This window comes from Apiospora hydei, assembly GCF_038363865.1.
Source record: "Apiospora hydei strain CBS 114990 chromosome Unknown utg000009l_segment0_segment0, whole genome shotgun sequence".
In the NCBI taxonomy this organism is placed as follows: domain Eukaryota; kingdom Fungi; phylum Ascomycota; class Sordariomycetes; order Amphisphaeriales; family Apiosporaceae; genus Apiospora; species Apiospora hydei.
The window spans coordinates 2,556,806-2,574,367 of NW_027117368.1; the positions used below are offsets into that span (position 1 = coordinate 2,556,806).

At 52.9% G+C, this 17,562-nt stretch overlaps 4 protein-coding genes across 4 annotated transcripts; 3 read left to right on the plus strand and 1 right to left on the minus strand.

Annotated features, from left to right (window-relative positions):
- Positions 1–629: 629 nt before the first annotated feature.
- Positions 630–954, plus strand: PG997_012575 (uncharacterized protein; the record flags this gene model as incomplete). Its single annotated transcript, XM_066816889.1, has 2 exons — positions 630–644; positions 748–954. 2 exons carry the CDS (start codon positions 630–632, stop codon positions 952–954), a joined length of 222 nt encoding a protein of 73 aa, XP_066662581.1.
- A 913-nt stretch (positions 955–1,867) lies between these two features.
- Positions 1,868–4,366, plus strand: PG997_012576 (acetoacetate ligase; the record flags this gene model as incomplete). The annotated part of the gene is made up of 6 exons (XM_066816890.1): positions 1,868–2,083; positions 2,312–2,886; positions 2,945–3,392; positions 3,418–3,603; positions 3,654–4,024; positions 4,252–4,366. 6 exons carry the CDS (start codon positions 1,868–1,870, stop codon positions 4,364–4,366), a joined length of 1,911 nt encoding a protein of 636 aa, XP_066662582.1.
- A 353-nt stretch (positions 4,367–4,719) lies between these two features.
- Positions 4,720–6,416, minus strand: PG997_012577 (adenosine deaminase; the record flags this gene model as incomplete). The annotated part of the gene is made up of 4 exons (XM_066816891.1): positions 4,720–4,887; positions 5,030–5,374; positions 5,427–5,738; positions 6,360–6,416. The coding sequence occupies 4 exons, from the start codon at positions 6,414–6,416 to the stop codon at positions 4,720–4,722; spliced, it is 882 nt and encodes a 293-aa protein (XP_066662583.1).
- A 4,707-nt stretch (positions 6,417–11,123) lies between these two features.
- Positions 11,124–12,656, plus strand: PG997_012578 (WD domain-containing protein). Its single transcript, XM_066816892.1, has 6 exons — positions 11,124–11,304; positions 11,529–11,788; positions 11,830–12,246; positions 12,302–12,391; positions 12,448–12,567; positions 12,624–12,656. The coding sequence occupies exons 1-6, from the start codon at positions 11,175–11,177 to the stop codon at positions 12,642–12,644; spliced, it is 1,038 nt and encodes a 345-aa protein (XP_066662584.1). The 5' UTR covers positions 11,124–11,174; the 3' UTR covers positions 12,645–12,656.
- The last annotated feature ends 4,906 nt before the right edge of the window (positions 12,657–17,562 follow it).

The window sequence follows — 17,562 nt, forward strand, 5'->3', positions numbered from 1 at the left end:
TACGGTGACAGAAAGATTAGCCCCCCTCCACTGTTTCCCGAAAAGTCAAGGTTAGTCGGAGAATTTATACCTACTCAAGCTCAAGTTTTGATTTTATCGACGATAAACTGGCTTAGAATATACGATAAGAGGCATAGCAGTCTTTTGACTTTCGGAAAACAGTGGAGGGGGGGCTAATCTTCCTGTCACCGTACTGTAGTTGGGAATATAGTCACTTCAACATCAGATCATTGAAGATCCTCAGTCACTAGCTACATTAGCTAAGTACATAGCCAGATAGCAAGTAAGCAAGCAGGCAGGCAGGCAGGAGAGCATGGCGGTGACTGATTGCGATCACCAGCATCAAGGCGACTTGCATTTACACAAGGTATCACTTTAAGTGATTGATCGCGTGAAATAGCCTGGTCAGTTCTATACATCTCTCGAAACCCGCGCTGATTGGTGAGGAAAAGATACCTAGGTAGGTAATTGGGAGTTGAATGAATGAGCAATTACTGGCCAGCCCAATTGTAATGGCATATCCGGGGCTAACAGCATGTCATGCGACGACGTCCTCGCTGATGAGAGTTCAGCCCTGCAATGAATGATTGCGTCACTGAATGGGACCGGTGCAAGAGATTTAAATCAGCATGGACTTCCGCACAGTTCGTGACATCTGCTGCGGTGCCATATGTCGATATCGAGAGGATGGATCCATCCATCCATCCATCCGGTGACCCGTGCCGCGATTGGAACATTTCGCCATAGGTATGGGAGCAGCGCAGCGACGTGGGCCCGCACCTATCGTGCCAATTACCCAGCTCGCGAGGCTACGTGACCCTCAACCCAACGAGCGATGGGGAGCAGGAAGGTGAGACTCATGGCCTCTTCGACAAGGCCGAAACCAGGCCCCTGAAGACAGCCAGTGGACTTGAGTTCACGTGTGTTCTAGAAGAGCTCTACGACTACATGTAACTCAACATGCTTGCGAGCAGAAGAACCGGCAGCGATGAGGTGGTCGTGGTTAGGAAAACGGTGGTTCGCAATGGCGCAATACCACAGGTGCTCTGACGGACTGCTTCGCATTTCCATCGTGGCCGCCATCATACCGAAGAGCCAGATGCTCGTTCAGATACTTTGGCTAGAGGGACGCTGATATCGAAGGCGACGCCTCATCGTACAAACCATCTCAACCGATCAGTCACCAGACGCACTGACATAGCTGACATGGCTTCCCAAAACATTCTAGAACGCGCCCCAAGTCTCGGGCTACTTGTGCCCGTATCTGATGCCAGTCCTTCTTATGGCTCACGGATTTGTTTCTTATGTGAGAAAGGCACAAGAGGGCCTGACGGTGACGGCTTGAGGGTGACGCATCAGCAGACACATACCGACTTCGTAAGTTGTCCCGTCCATGATTCAACAGCAACCCGCCCCCTGATGCCCGGCATTGGACATCAATGATCTGCAGTGTCCAGTCTTTCGTCCTGGCCAACAATATTCATCTGATTGTGTAGGTAGGCTTACAGATGAACACCTTTGCCCGCCTACCTACTTGCAAATAATAGGGGATCGGCTTTAGCGGACAGTCGTGGTGGGGCAGGGCCAGGGTTTGTCTTCCTTCCATTGGCAGTGTCTGACAGTCAGTCGCGTCTTTGGGGTCGTTTTTTTGGCCTATTTTCCCCCACCAGGCCACCACCGTAGCTCCCTCAACCCCGTGGGACAGAACATCTAGCTCCATCGAGTCCCCGATCTTCGGTTTCTCTCCATTGCCGTCTGAGTACCGCGAATTTAGATATTCCAAAAGATACCTGTCTTCACTCGTCTTCTGGCTGACACGTCTTCTTTCTTCTCTTCCAAGTTTCCGAAAGTCTCTCTCTCCAGAAATATGACGGTTGACCATCTTGCACCGGCCGAGTTGTGGCGGCATCCGGACCCCGAGTCGACGCACATGTTCAGGTTTCTGCACCATGTCAAGTTCAAGTACCAGTTGGATATCTCTGACTACCCGGGTCTCTTGAGATGGTCCGTTGACAACATTGCGGATTTTTGGGCCGAGGTGTGGCATTTCTGTGGCATCAAGGCGTCCAGGCAGTATGATGATGTAGGTATTGGGACCCTTTCCAAATAATCTCACTTACACAACATTTCTCGGCAAATCACGGCTCGTCTTGCCCTGCCTCTTCAACAAGAATAAGCAGCAGCAGAAGCCATAACTTTGAGTGAAGGCTCTGGCCTCGATACGCACTTATGGTCAAGTCCGTAAAGTGCATGGAGACACATTTTGAAAGGCATACTGTAATGGAGGCCAGCTGCTGAGACCCCTTACTAGGTGCTTCCTAGGGATGCCTCTATGTTCCCTCGTCCAGACTTCTTCGCCTGCTCACTGCTCAATTTCGCGGAGAATATACTCTTTCCGGCCAACGTCGACGAGACCGCCCCCGCCTGTTTCACCGTGACAGAAAACGATGACGAGGCTGTTACGACTACTTGGGCCGAGCTGCGCGAAGCCGTGCGCCAATGCTCGAACTCTTTGCGAGCTTGTGGTGTCCAACCCAGAGATGTGGTTGCTGGCTTCGTGTCGAATCATGTGCAGGCTATAGTGGCCATGCTTGGTGCCGCTACCATTGGTGCCGTCTGGACAGGCATCAGCCCGGACAACGGAGTCAGCGCCGTACTGGATCGTCTGGCCCAGATAGAGCCCAAAGTGTTGTTTGCTGACAATGGTATGACATACAACGGCAAGCCATGGTCGAGTGTCGACAAGACCTTGCAGATCGTAGAGGATCTCAAGACCAAGGGCCTCAAGACCGTGGTTGTAATCAAGAATATCAACGTAGACCTTGGCCTGGACGACCTCAAGGCTCAAGGAGTAGCTGCAGAGAGTTTCGAGACCTTTTTGAACAGGTATTGTTATGTCAATGACGTGCCTTGGTGTTTGCTTGTATACTGACCGGGTTGGCAGCTCTTCCTCTGCACCTCTTGAGTTCGAACAACTGCCCCCATCTCACCCCCTTTACGTTCTTTACTCAAGCGGGACGACGGGCCTCCCAAAGGCGATTATACATACTGCACTAGGTACGCTAATCCAGCATAAGAAGGAACACTACCTTCATTGCACAATGGATCATACATCACGAATGCTCTATTACACTACGACTTCCTGGATGATGTGGCACTGGAGTGTCTCGGCGTTAGCCTCCGGCACCTCGCTCGTCCTATACACAGGCTCTCCCTTCAAACCCCACGGCTATCTCTCCATTCCCAAACTCCTGGAGAAGTACGAAGTCACGCACTTTGGCACATCGGCCGCTTACCTGACAACTCTTGAAACCAATGGCATCTACCCCAGCATGTCTGTCGACCTCTCTAAACTACAAGCCATCTACTCCACCGCGTCCCCCCCTACCTCCGTCGACTTTCTCCTTCGTCTACAAGGCCTTCCCGTCCAATATCAACCTCGGCTCCATCACTGGTGGCACTGACATCATCTCCCTCTTTGGCGCACCCTGTCCGCTGCTGCCCGTCTACGTCGGCGAGATCCAGTGCGCCGGCCTCGGCATGGCCATCGCCGTCGCCGACTCGGTGACGGGCAAACCAACTCCGGGCGAGGACGGCGAGCTCGTGTGCCTGCAGCCGTTCCCTTGCCAGCCCCTGACGTTCTGGGGCCCCAGGGCGACGCCAAGTACCAAAGCAGCTACTTTGAGCGGTTCCCCGGCGTCTGGCACCACGGCGACTTCGTGCGCATCGACACGCGCACCGGCGGGCTCACCATGCTCGGCCGCAGCGACGGGGTCCTCAAGCCCTCGGGCGTCCGCTTCGGCAGCGCCGAGATCTACAACGTTCTGACGCGCTTTTTCGCCGGCGATGTCGAGGACGCCGTCTGCGTCGGCCGCCGACGCGAGTCCGACCGTGACGAGACCGTCTGCCTCTTCATCGTCATGTGCGAGGGTAAGACCTTTGGTGACGACCTGCGCCAGAAAATCAAGGCCGTGATTAAGAGCGAGCTGAGCCCCCCGTCACGTCCCTGGTGTCGTGGAGGAATGTGGGCCGGCTGGGATCCCTAAGACGGGGAACGGGAAGAAGTGAGTTTATTTTCTTTCTTTTCCTGTTTTTACTCTTTCTTTTTCCACTATTTTCCTCCGTTATGATCTTTTCTGCGGGTGAGGAGGGTCTGTACTTCCCGCAGTCAGTGCTTCATTCGGTGCAACGGGGTTTTATTAAGAAGGCGAAGGCGCGAAGTGCATCTGCTAATATCCAAGTCATTCGTAGGATCGAGGTTGCGGTCAAGCAGATTCTCTCGGGTATCAATATAAAGACCAACGCAAGCGTGGCCAACCCAGAGGCTTTGGAATGGTTCAAACAATGGGAGGCTACCCACCCTTAGATGGATGGGCAGGTCAAAGACTAGAAGGCTTGCCTCGGGCACGGGATGGATGCTCGCCGCTTACGATTTGTTAGCAAATTTGTTATTACGGGCGTCGGAACTTCAAAGAGGCGTTGGGACGGGCTTGTGGTAATAATACCAGCCCCCCCGCCCCCCTTTGGCCGGTGTTTCAATAGAGCTGTTTCAACACATGCATGTTTGGTTTTATTTCACAACGGCCATAAAGTTCTTGACATGTCGTGACGCTAGTTTTTCTTTTTCACCCGTTTCTTTTCGCTTGGGTCTCAACTGGTCGCCGACTCGTAATTGGATTTGTTTCGGCCTATCACGGTCAGCTATGTAGAGTATGCTGGTCACCACATGATACTTCTCAACCGCTGCTTCTCCTCTTCGCCGCCGAAAATAACATCAATGCCTTTGCGCGCGAGGCCGAGAAGCTCCGCCCTCGTCAGTCTGAAGTGTTGCTGTATAAGGCGCCACTCATTAGACACTGGGCTGCCAAAGACACCGACGTCATCCGTCTACGAAAAGAAAGAAAGGAGAGATTAGCTCGTTGGTCACAAGCGCATAATCTTAACTGACATATCGCTCTATATAACTTCTTTTGCGGCAGCGGTGTGCGGAGAGGCAAGGCAAGGGGTTAAGAATAAGGAAAGAGCTTACGCAGGGTACTACAGTAACGCCTTCGACCTTCCACCACTCGCCGAAATGATGAGCCTCGAAGCTGCCCACGATCATCTTGGCGTGCACATTGCAGCTCAAGCACAACTCCAGCCCGCGGGCGGAAGGGGTTCCACTACTACTGCCAGGCCTCGTTGTAGTAATCCGCCGCTTGATGTGCTCGGGAACGTGGATCACGTGACCCAGTCGATCGGGGTCCCAGTCCATGATAGTCTGGAGCTCCGCCTCGCTCGCGCTACACTCGGCCTCGGCGAAATGGATAGTGACGCCCAGGCCGCCGCCCGTCTTGGCCTCGCGGATGGCAGGGGTGAAGAGCGAGATATCACCCTTGGCCGGGTCGCCGCAGAGGTCGATGCCCACCACGTTCCGGAAGCGGAACTGCCGCGCCAGGAGGACGACCTCTCGCGCCTCGGCCGGGGGTGTTGCGCCGGTCCATCGACAGGATCAGCTTGGCGCGGATGGAGGGGTTCTCGGCCTCGGCCGCGGCCACGGCGTCCAGGACGGCCTGGATGTAGCTGGCCTTGTCCAGGCCGGCTTTCGGCATGGCACGGGGCGTCGTGCGTAACTCCAGGTAGACGACGCCATCGTGGGCGAAATCGGCGACAACGGCCTTGGTGGAGAACGTCAAGGATTCGACGTCGTCGACCAAGTGATAGATGTAGGACGAAAACAGGGGGAAGAAGCTAATTTTCTACAATTCAGCATCAGAGGACAACGAATAGATAATGCTGTCAGATAGCACAAACAGATCACGGCTTGGCAAACGCCGCATGTAACTGTATTGAGCTTGAGTGTCGATGGTTCCCTTACGTATTCAGGTCATAGTCGTGTTTGTCCACCGGCATCACAACGAGGGGTCCTCGAGGTCAGTCGACCCGGCTTCTTTCTTCTTGGTCCATATCTCGTGAAGACATTGTCGACTGATGCTTCCCGACAAATGAGCATGGATCTGGATGAGCAAGGAAGTCAGACGTCAGTCTGTGCACAATATAAACGAAGCCCAGCAAGCGACGACTCCCTGACCCGAAATTGTTTTAGTCGTCTAAAATGCCAGGCAGGGGAAGCTCCGGTTCACTTCGCTTGAAGGTGTGGCAGCGACAGGATAGGCAGGACAGGCTTGGCAGCCTGTGGCACGGGATGACGACGGGGGACACAAGATTCAACACCGACGTGCGACCCTTCCACGAACGAATCACAACGGCCCGGACCGCATACCATGACGGTTGGTGGCGTGACGACATCGCAAGATACAAAGGTCCAAGCTTGTGTTGTGGATAGAGAGGCCAGGTATGTAGGTGGTTTGAGTAGGTACCTCGATTTTGGGCATGGATTGGAAGTCCATCTGGGCTTCTGGTTCTGTAACCGCCATGATGGTGATGGCGATGCCGTCAGCAGTCAGTCTGTCAGTTGGGTTCGTTCGGGCCACGGACGATGCACAGATGATGGTGTCAATAGAGAATCAATGATACTCTAGCGGATATCGTCCCACCATTCTGGTCACCAATTAACAAATAAGGCGAGGAGATTGGTGCGACCAGTGAGTACAGCGGCCGGGCGTTGGAATTAGAGGACCCAGTGGAATCCACGATAGAGGAGCAAGCTATCGACGGAAAAGGTTGTGAAGACCCGAGGCCCGTCCTAGCCGTGATTCCCGGGAAAGAAGGTAGTGTGTAGGTACATGTGTAGTGTCAGATCCGACTGATGAGCCTACCTCAGCTCCAGCGTGTTTCGGAAGGGGTTTTCTTAATCGCCAGCGCTGCTGGATCGGTGATTGAGTTTAAATATGCGCGCTTGGCAGGCCTTCGAGAAGGAGAAGCAGAAGCAGAAGGAAAAAGAGAAGATGAGGGTAATAAGAGAAAAGGCGCTCTCGTCTCGGTCCCCAAGGTTGTCTCGTATTGCGATGTGCTGGTCTGCATGCTTCATGAGGCTGCAAAATCGAGGCCAAAGCTTCTAGAAGAACGCCTGCAATCCAATACAATGCTAGCGTTGCAGCAGCAACGACCAATCTAATCAAACACATAGGGCTTTACCGCTTTTGGATGGTCGGGCACCGAAGAACTGGACCAAAAATTTCCGTTACAGGAGGTTGCTGCCACCAACCAATGCGACCCCATGGGATGCAGCTAATTTCCCAGGCCTCGGAGTTGGCGTGACGGGTGAATGTGAACATGAAATAGGCGACATGGCGGCACAGTATGTCTGCTTGGATAAGTGCACCGTGCTGGGTGTGTCCCTGGGAAAGCTGAAAAGATAGGTATATGTCGAGATCAAAGCCATGTTGCCCAGGTAGGTAAGAATACGGAGTAATATATTGCCGTATACTGTAGATGGACCTTGAATAAGCAGTGCTCGACCAAGGCTGTACTCCTGATGGCAACTCCTAGAACAAGTGGCCCTTAGTAGCATCTACAAGTGCAAACTCTTTATAGACACGCTGCCGGCCATGTTGGCGGCGGATGGACAGGTTAGATGGGAACTATGTTGACAACTCGTCAACTCGTCAACTCTTCATGTACGGCAGAAGATAACTTTGGCGACGGCCGAGAACTGCACGGCGGGTTCGGGCGAACGGGTGGGTTGAGCTATGGCCTTCGACGGTTGCACAGTGTTTGGCAGCCAAGGTCAGGGCACTTGGGGCTGGAGAAACCTGTCGGCGCATGTATTCGAGATGTGCTGAACAACAAGATATCGGAGGTCCTAGAGAGGTCGTCAACTGTTGTGACACAGCAAGCATTCCGTAGGTGATGGTCATCATATCCATTGGTGGGTGTGTCGCTGAATCGGGAGCAGCAGTTGTTGGGCTGATGTCCTTCGTGATGAGAGCATCGCTGAATCAATCTAACCACTGCGTCTTCCCAGGTGTCATGAGTCAAACGACATTCAGCAAGACGACGGCTGTGTCGGCTGTTGATCTAGGGGAGGCAACGAACACAGCTCCGGCACTGGCCTAACAAAGATGGCTATAAGCCTAGAACTTGACGTCTCTGTCGAACCGAATCGGCCTGCGTACTTTATGTAGGTAGGTTGGTAGGTACAGATTAGCTCAGCTCAGCCGGTACAAGTACCTGTCATGTCTGTCTCAGGACTGGACCGACCGTACCGAAAGGAAACGCGGGGTTGGGATTGGAATCGACTAAATAGGGTACGTAGGCAGTAGGGGCACCCGACGGTATGCAGCTCTCAACCCCAACGTGGATATAAGCTCTCCCATCGTGAAGAGTCGCATTCGACGTCCCTCCTCGAAAACGGTGGTGGCCATTCGCAATTGGATCGATCATGCATGCACGGCTGCATACTCTCGTAGCAGGTGGCCAAGACCGTTGGCGTTGGCCTCAGGTGCTTTCCATTTCCGGTTCCGTGAACTCCCCGACAGGGACCGGGGTACAGGGATTGTAGATTTGCTGCGCATGGGGGGGGATCCAGTGTGTGGTGGGCTCCAATTGGGAATGGGAGGAGGAGCTCTGCCCCGACAGGGCCAGACAGGGCAGATACTGTCGCCAGCCAGCCAGCCAGCCAGCCTCCAGATTATGACATGTCGACCGGCTAAGTGGACGGGTATCCAAGGATGGGATGTATGTACAGTACCTTTTGGTGGCTGACGTCGACCCGAGTGGCTCAAATCCTGCCACTTCGGTTTCGCGATGGTGCTCTGGATCAGCCACGGGGGAACAGCCAAGAATGCCGTGGGCCTGAAGGGGGATGGTGCGAGTATCTTCCTTATAAGAGGAAACCCAAGCAACGACTTTCTGCTCATGCAAACGGGTAGTAGGCATAGGCGTAAGAGTTTGGTGTGATCTGCATAACGAACTGCGCGACTGCTGCGACCGAGCGTGCATATGGCAAGATGAACCCCCTTAACCTTACCCATATATCATATCCTCCTTCCTGTTGTCTTCTGACGATAGGCGCAAGAAAACATGTCGTGTCCGCGTCTGGAAGGGGTCCACAGCTGGGACTGCGTCCTTGTCTGAGACGGGGTCACCTTAACGATTAACGGTTACTGTATCGCGGCCTCTTCGACCCTGCACTATTTCTTCTTCCCTGTTGCCACTGCACTGCTTTGGGCCTTGCCCAGGCCAGACCTCCCGTCATTTGTAAGACGGACGATTGATGGTTCGTCAGTATCTTCATCCCAACCAACCAATCAATCAACCGTCGCCATCCGGCCGGCTACTCGGGGCTCGGTAAAGACTGCTGATGTTGCGTTGAGCTGCTTTCTTTCTTTGCCAGCGCAGGCAGGCAGTCATTGTCGGTCACTGTCAAGTGCTCAGGATTGGATGATTATTGGAGAAATTAACGATTGACGAAATGAGAGCGAGAGGAGCTAGAGTGCTAGAGAGGAACCACCTGCAGTAGTACTTTAGTAGGTCAAATGGTCTGCCCCATCTGCGCGTAGATTGGATCCTCCGCCCTACTACTTACCTACTCTGTCTACATGTACCTTACTCTGCTGGTGCTGGTGCTGGTGCTGGTGCTGGTACAAGGAATTGATGCGACCTTGCTCGTGGTTCCTCGCATCAACAACAAGTGCACGCAAGCAGCTCTTTCTATTGTGCCACTAAGCAGCGACTAGTCGACTATTCGCAACCCGATTCGCCCCATGTTTACCTCTTACCTCTCTTTACTTGCGTAAAGCATGGGCATGGATGGCATTGGTAGGCACTGTACGTATCAAGTCGGTTCAATGTTCCCAGGTTTTACAGGTCCCTTATCTCTCAATTCGCTCTCTCGTCGAGTCGTCGGGATAAGCAGCCCTGTAAGGTAAGTAGGTAGGATGTAGGTATGTAGGTATGTAGGTATGTAGGTATGTAGGTAGGTAAGCAAGCTACAGGCAGACTTTGGATCTTGTGGAAGCTCCCGGCTTTGCTCGCTAAGGAAGTGTTAACTCTCCCTATCGCTCTCTGTCGCGCTCTCTCTCTCTCTCTCTCTCTCTCTCTCTCTCTCTCTCTCTCTCTCTCTCTCTCTCTCTCATTTGCTTCGTGCCTACCTAGGTATGCAGTCAATGTACATGACCGCCTCGGCTTGTTTTATTCTCGATCTTCATCATATGTTATTTGGACGTGTAAACAGGTTGGCCGCTCTCTGCCCCCCGTCGTTTTCCTGACGGCCCCCTGAATTTGAAATCCGAAATCAATCTCGCCGTTGCTCCACCTCTGGTACCTTCTTGGTCAGCGCACCCTGCACGCCTACCACCCACTAAAATACGCTACCCTGGCGTCCTTTCCCACTTGGACCTCTGTTCCCGGCGAGAATCAGCTGCTGTTACTGTGTCCGGGTTACATACTTTGCCCGTAGCCTGCGGCCAGGGGATGGTCCTGACTGGCTGATCGTCTCCCAAAGAGCATTACCTGCCCCCTGAACCTGCATTGCGTGGTGGGTTTGGTGCCGATGTACTAGGTTACTGTACTGCTTCTTCTGGCCAGCTCGACGGCTGCTGCTGCTGCTTCTCCATTGCATCCGCCCATTTCAGTTGCAGACAGGTCCACCTCAATCTTCACCTCACCTCTCTCTCTCTCTCTCTCCGTCTCTCTGTCTCGCTGTCTCGCTCTCCTCCCCCTCTCTCCCCCAAGAAAAGAGTCCACCCCAAATAAAGCAATTGAAAGAACGCTGGAGGCAGCCGTGGTACCTGACCTCCCTCCGCTCCGCCTACCCATACCCATACCCATACCCATACTTACCTCCCTACCGCTCGAGTACGAGTACAAGTTGGTTCCCAATCCTGCCCTCTGCCTGCCCCATACCGTACCCCCAACTAAGCTAGCCTGGCTCTGGTGCGCATAGTGTGTGAGAGTGAGAGAGCGTGTGTGTTTGGTTTGGTTGTATGGTCTTGTCTGCAGCCCGTCAATGCCAATCCAGTCCCGAACCGATCCCATCCAACCTTCACCACCTCTCTTTTTTTCCTCTTTCCCTCTTTCCCGTTGCAGGTGTGCCTCAGATCTCCACACGACGATTGACTGACCGTGACTGATTGACCGACTGAATTCTTTGATTCGGTTCCAATCCAGTCGATCACGTCGCACCCTCCTCTACCTACCGGTTCACGTCCGCAGTCACCTACCGTGCCCTTCTCAATCCTCCTCGTTATCTCCTTCTCAGTCGTTTCCGGCCACAGTCACAATCAACCCCAATGGATTCGCAACGGCCGAACGATGTGTCGCCTGAGGCGATGCAGGCGCGCATCCAGCAAGCGCGCCGCGAAGCAGAGACTCTGAAGGACAGGATCAAGCGCAAGAAGGATGAGCTGGCAGACACGACTCGTAGGTCTCTCCTCCCCCTTTCCGCAAAATCTCTACTCGACTATCACGGCATATCCGACGTGTTTTTGTGGTTCATCAGCCATAGCCGACATCACCGCGACGCGATAATGCCGGCACGCAAATTGGCAACATGAGCCCAGAATCTCACCGTGGCGTGGTCGTCGTGTAACCAAACGTCTACAGCGGTGCCTAGTACTGCTTTTGCTAATATGGTCGTCTTACAGTGCGCGCCGTGTCGCAACAATCGCACGACACTATCCCCAGAAACCAATTGATGAAGACGAAGAGGACGCTGAAGGGCCATCTCGCCAAGATCTATGCCATGCACTGGTCTACAGACCGGAGGCATCTGGTCTCTGCCTCGCAGGACGGCAAGCTGATAATTTGGGACGCCTACACGACCAACAAAGTCCACGCCATCCCTCTCCGCTCTTCCTGGGTCATGACTTGCGCCTATTCCCTAGTGGCAACTACGTCGCGTGCGGTGGTCTTGACAATATCTGCTCCATTTACAACCTGAACCAGAACCGAGACGCTCCCACCCGTGTCGCTCGAGAACTGTCTGGCCATGCCGGTTACCTATCGTGCTGTCGATTCATCAACGACCGAAGCATTCTCACGTCGTCCGGCGACATGACCTGCATGAAGTGGGATATCGAGACGGGTACCAAGGTTATGGAGTTTGCCGATCATCTGGGCGACGTGATGAGCATTAGCTTGAACCCGACAAACCAAAACACGTTTATATCGGGTGCCTGCGACGCCTTCGCGAAGCTCTGGGATATCCGAGCAGGCAAGGCCGTTCAGACATTTGCGGGCCACGAGTCCGACATCAACGCCATCCAGTTCTTCCCCGACGGCCACTCTTTCGTCACTGGATCCGACGATGCCACCTGCAGGTTGTTTGATATCCGAGCTGATCGGGAGCTTAACCTCTACGGAGTAAGTTCGAGAACGAATCGACATACGTTAACGGCCTAGCTGACCTTTTCATCAGTCCGAATCTATTCTGTGTGGTATTACCTCGGTTGCCACCTCCGTCTCCGGCCGTCTGCTGTTTGCTGGTTATGATGACTTTGAGTGCAAGGTATGACTCTAGATGATGTGCCTGACTGTCGGGAAATCCGTTCTAACAACTAGCAGGTCTGGGATATTACCCGTGGTGAAAAGGTTGGCTCGTTGGTGGGTCACGAAAACCGTGTCAGCTGCTTGGGAGTTAGCAACGACGGCATCAGCCTGTGCACAGGTTCATGGGACTCAGTGGTACGTGTCATGTCTTGTTGCCTTGAAGTTCTTCCTGGAACTAACACGAGATGCAGCTTAAAATCTGGGCCTACTAATTACTCAAGGGCTACCCCGGTAATGGGTTTGACGATAATGCCACGAGAAATGGCCCGTCGGGAACAAAAAACGTTGCTGGAGCGCCTCGTTATGCCTTTCCTCGAGTGGTTCTTTGCCAAAACTAATTTCTACCTGATACGCCCATTTTAATCTCTAAAGAGCTGGCGTATCCAGGACGAAGTCACGACAGCCTTTTTCTCAATACCAACCTTTCCTTTGACCGACACCAACTATTTTCCGACCGCCTGCGCCACTTCCTACTTGTATTACTCCGGTCAGATTTATGCATCGCCATATACCGCGCCGTCTCGTTTGTCTCACCGAACCGTCCGCCCTCGAAGTGAGCCATATGGGCTCAGCAGAGAAGGATAAAAAGAAAAACAGCAGACGTGTTCGCCCGATATGCGAACTTTCCGGCATACGCTTCACTTCGGATGACCGCTTCATTGTTGCTGTGGCTCTGGACTAGTGCAGCAGCAACGCCCTTCCGTCCGTCTTTCAAGGGCTTCTTTGTCTATACCAAAAGGCTTCTCTTCACTGCAAATGTTTTCTTGCGCTAAACATGTTGATTCACGTTCTTGCGTTTACTTGACATGCCCCGACTTTGTTAAGGTAGATGGGGCGAAGGAACACGCTCACCTTTGGGGTATAAAGTCGAAATTCTCCAAGGGCCAGGAAATCACGGCAGTCACCCGGACACGACTGTTATACATAGCGGATGGGCATGATACTTGAGGCGTGGGTGGCGGTTTTGACACTTGTACAGCTTCGCTGGTCTCTTCGTTATTCTTGTAGTTCCTTGCGTCTCAGGGTCAGTGTGCTGGGTGGATGATGGGGAGTGGCTAGAAGAGGCGGAGAGGGTGAGAAGCCGAGGTGTGGATATTACTGCCGCGTAGCCGTTGCATATCTACGACAAACCTCTTGATGTTGTCTGTAACATAATGACGCTGAATGCTCAGATCATACCCCTTGTGCCCAATATTACTACTACTTCAGAAACTGCTTTAGACCTTGCGTGACTTTTTGCCATTGCAGGTACCCTGCATATGATAGGGGCATGGGGAAATACGAGAGCAGCTGCGAGGAAATGGCATTTGATGCAGCCGGTGACTAGGATAGCGCTTCGTTGCGCGCCTAGGGGGCTGGGTGATGCGGTGGAATCCCTTGCATCATGTAAGCTCTATCATGACAGCACGAGTAACCCTGTTTAAAGTGGTTAAGCTCTTTGCACCCCTCACGCGATGGAAAAACTACGGTACCAGTGCATCTATGACGGAGAAGAGAACTCTCTCCAGGCGTGCCACCGGTTACTGCAAAACCTGTTGCGTGTGCCGCGCTCGCCTGCGACGGCCCGGTTCCTAAAGCATCAAGATACGGTTTGCGGAGTTTTGGGGGGTTGAATATTTGGAATACGAAGTATCACGTCTTTATAAAGCAGTCGCCGGGTGCCTTTATGATAATACACCTCATGGATGTGCTCAAGGGTTCAGGCCAATGGGCCTCTGCAACATCAATATCCCAAACTCCCATAGAGGGTATGCCGGAAGCGAGCACTCTCTCCAGACTCCCCCCGTGGGTTTGATCTCCGCACCAGTTTGGAGAACCTGCCCGCTCGGCCGACACGGGACATCACGAACATGGCGGGGTCTGGTTGGCACAAAGCAGCGGAAAGTAAAAAATCTCAGACTAAACCAGACCTTCCCGAAGCTGGCCGAGCCTTGACCAAATCTTGATGGGGTAGATCTCATAATGGCGGAGTCTGAGCGGGTGTCATCTCTCACTCGCGGGATGCAGCAGATCTGCAAAACTCTGGCTGAATCCAGTCACTCGGCTCGGAACCAACGGACGAATGCTGTCAAATGCCGGCGCTGTCTATTTCCAGGTCAGCGGGCGAGATTGGCGATGGGGGAAGGGGGGACAAACGTAAAAAAGCTCATCCCGCCTTGCCCCTCCTTTTTCACGATTCGGTGACGATACATATTACTGACAAAGGGGTCATTTCTTCTGACTTGCTGGCCGCCCTTTGGAGGAAGTGCGGGAGATGCCTGGGTTGGTTACTTACCATAGGCAATTAGGTAGGATGTTTGGGCCCTGTCGTGCTCCTTTCTCCTGTATCTCCTGTATCTCCTGTATCTCGGGGTTTGCAACGCTCTGTCTGTCTGATCGGATCGCCAGATTGGTCGCAAGATGGCCTGTTTGCGGTCAAGAGCATCGAGCAAAGTCGGTTGAGACTAACAGCCTCGTTATTCTCATCTCAACTAGGAAGCACTAGCAATGGGCGAAGCTTTGGAGGGAGGGGACGGGAGCTCGTGTGATAAGCCCTCGACCTTTGCTGCCAAGACCTGTCAAACCAGATAAATCCCGTTTGCGGCATTGGATTGAAGCAGTTCAGGAGCCGGTGGCGAGTCGAAGTTTGCGCTACGGCGACTGCCGGCGAGGCTTGTCTTGTCTAATCTTCTTGGTCTTCTTTGGAGAAGATGATGATGATGTCGCATATCGAGCCTAACCGGATACATGAAGCCACGGGAGTAAAAGGAGAAGGCCTTGGAGCTTTCTCTGACTAATGAAGTTAGAAGAAGAGAGAGCAAACCATCATTAGACGAAGAAGGACCAGCAACGTTTCACGGCACACCGTTATGATTTATCCGACCACGGCATCATAGAGGTAAGCATGCGGGAGCGGTGGAGATTGTTCGGTATCCCATGATAAAATGCTACTGCTGCTCCTGACGATGGCCTCGGCGATTCAAGGCACGAGTTACTACCATTGTCTGAACCGCGGTGATATCAGATACTGACCCCAAGCAGACTCACGATGCATTGGTTATCGAACATTGATGTACACCTCTGCTAAGTAGAGGTACATAGCGGTACCCTCTCCCTCCCTGCTTCTCGATTCTACATGTCTTTCACCTGCCTCTTATCAAGTGAGTGCCCTTGGTCATCATGATCCACGCGTTCTATCGCTGTCAAATGCGACATTCAACTCGCGGCTATCTGGAGCTACGAAAGTCGAGACGGTCTTTTCGTCAAGGACCCTGATCGGTCTAGCGCTTTCCTGCCCGAAACTATGATGTCTCACGAGAGTGAGAAAAGGGGCAAACAACTCAAAACAAGCAAGAACCCCCGCCGCCACTTTCTATTCGAATCCAGCAAAGCCTGTAGTAGGCATCGAACAGAAGTATACACGACTGACAGCAAAACACCACCTATTGTCCCATGAACCCAATTGTGGCCGACCATCGCCGTCTTCGACAATTTTCGGCCCCACTGGCCCGGACGCCGGACTGTCGCAAAAGTCGGAGCGTAGCAACGCCTGTCCCGTGTCCGTTCTCGGGTCTCTGTCGTTCCAGAAGCCGGGGGAGGATATGCAGCGCACACCCAGGCAAAACCCTGCATTGGATGGAGGGGTGTGAAGCTCGATGACATTGTGTAGGCATTTGAGGTTCAGCCAGAGCTCAAAGATAGTACATCCCATGCCCTCCAGGGGGCTCATAGTTGGCTCTGCTGTCGCCCCCGGAAGACTGGGACACGATAACAACCACAAGAACAATCACAACTCTCCTCGGCAGCAAAGATAGGCGTACCTCAATTGCCATTCTCTTGCCCTTGTCCATAGCCTCAGAGGCTTTTACTCGCCCGTTCTCCATCATGTTTGGCATGTTAACCACAGAATCCCATGGACGGTATACACATACGCAGTGATTGATGTTGTACGCGTATACTCGTCGAAGTAAGATGAAGCCCGAGCGATCATCGCCAGGCGTGCGTCATAGCTCCCCTCTCTGCGCGCTGATCATGTATCAAACAGGCCCCCTGAACCAAGGCCAGCTCATCTATGGTAGAGTAAACTCCTTCATTTTTCTCCGGCAGTGAAAGCAACGACGCTTGATTCAACGACGGGACCTCTGCATCTAATAGGGCGGTTGATATGTGTAGCTGCACATCCAGTGTCATTAATCGCAGCCTGGCAGCCTGATATTGAACACATTGCCAGCATAACTGCAATTCATGTACGTGTTGCACGGAACAGCACCTGTAGGACTGAGAATCGGTTCATGGAGTACTGGATGTCGACTTACAGTGAATACGTACGAACCAGGGCTTTCGGGTCTACATCAGTTCCATGGCAGCAATGGTATTTGGGAGCGTTGCACCACACAGTTGGCAGTCCGAACACGTCAATGACAAATTCAAGGATAGCCAAGAGCAAGTCATCCGTAATTTAGAGAGCCATGCACTCCTGAAGTATGATATAACATTATTTTGGAAGGAACATTTCTATATATAGGCGTGTACATAATCGCTAACAATCACCATAATTTCCCACGCATGTCAGCGTATCAGAGTGTCAGAGTCGAGTCCAATGGAGCGTCAGCCCGTAAATACCGCCGAGAACATCAAGGCTATCCTGTACCTTTCGTATCTCGCAAACATCTCACCTAAGTTCTTCAGTATTGTCCCGATGACTGTTAGGCGGACCACACAGTCGAAGTCGTGTAGAGCATTGGCGCCTGGTGGGGTGTCGGCGGCGGCCTTCATACCAGGCGCACGACACGTCGGCAACATGTTCGACCATCCAAAAGGCTTGATTTGTAGCGCGAGCCGCGTGACTACAGCCCAACAAGTTGGAAAAAGCACTCGCAGCATCCCTCCGGCCGTAGCTTGGAAAGTCCACTGCTGCCCCGGCCATGGTTACTATACTCCACCAATATCTGAGTATATTATAGATCTCTCCGACCTATATGGGAAGTAAAAACCGAACGCACGGAGCGTCCGAGGGCACAGGAATGTCATTAAAGAGCCTGTGACGCTGGTAGTCTCGGTGGTAATAGCCGAATTCTTATGCCGCTCCGTCCACTTGCCGATTGAACGCAGTCGTCACCGGAGGGGGGGCTGTTAGAAGGAGAAGGGGGA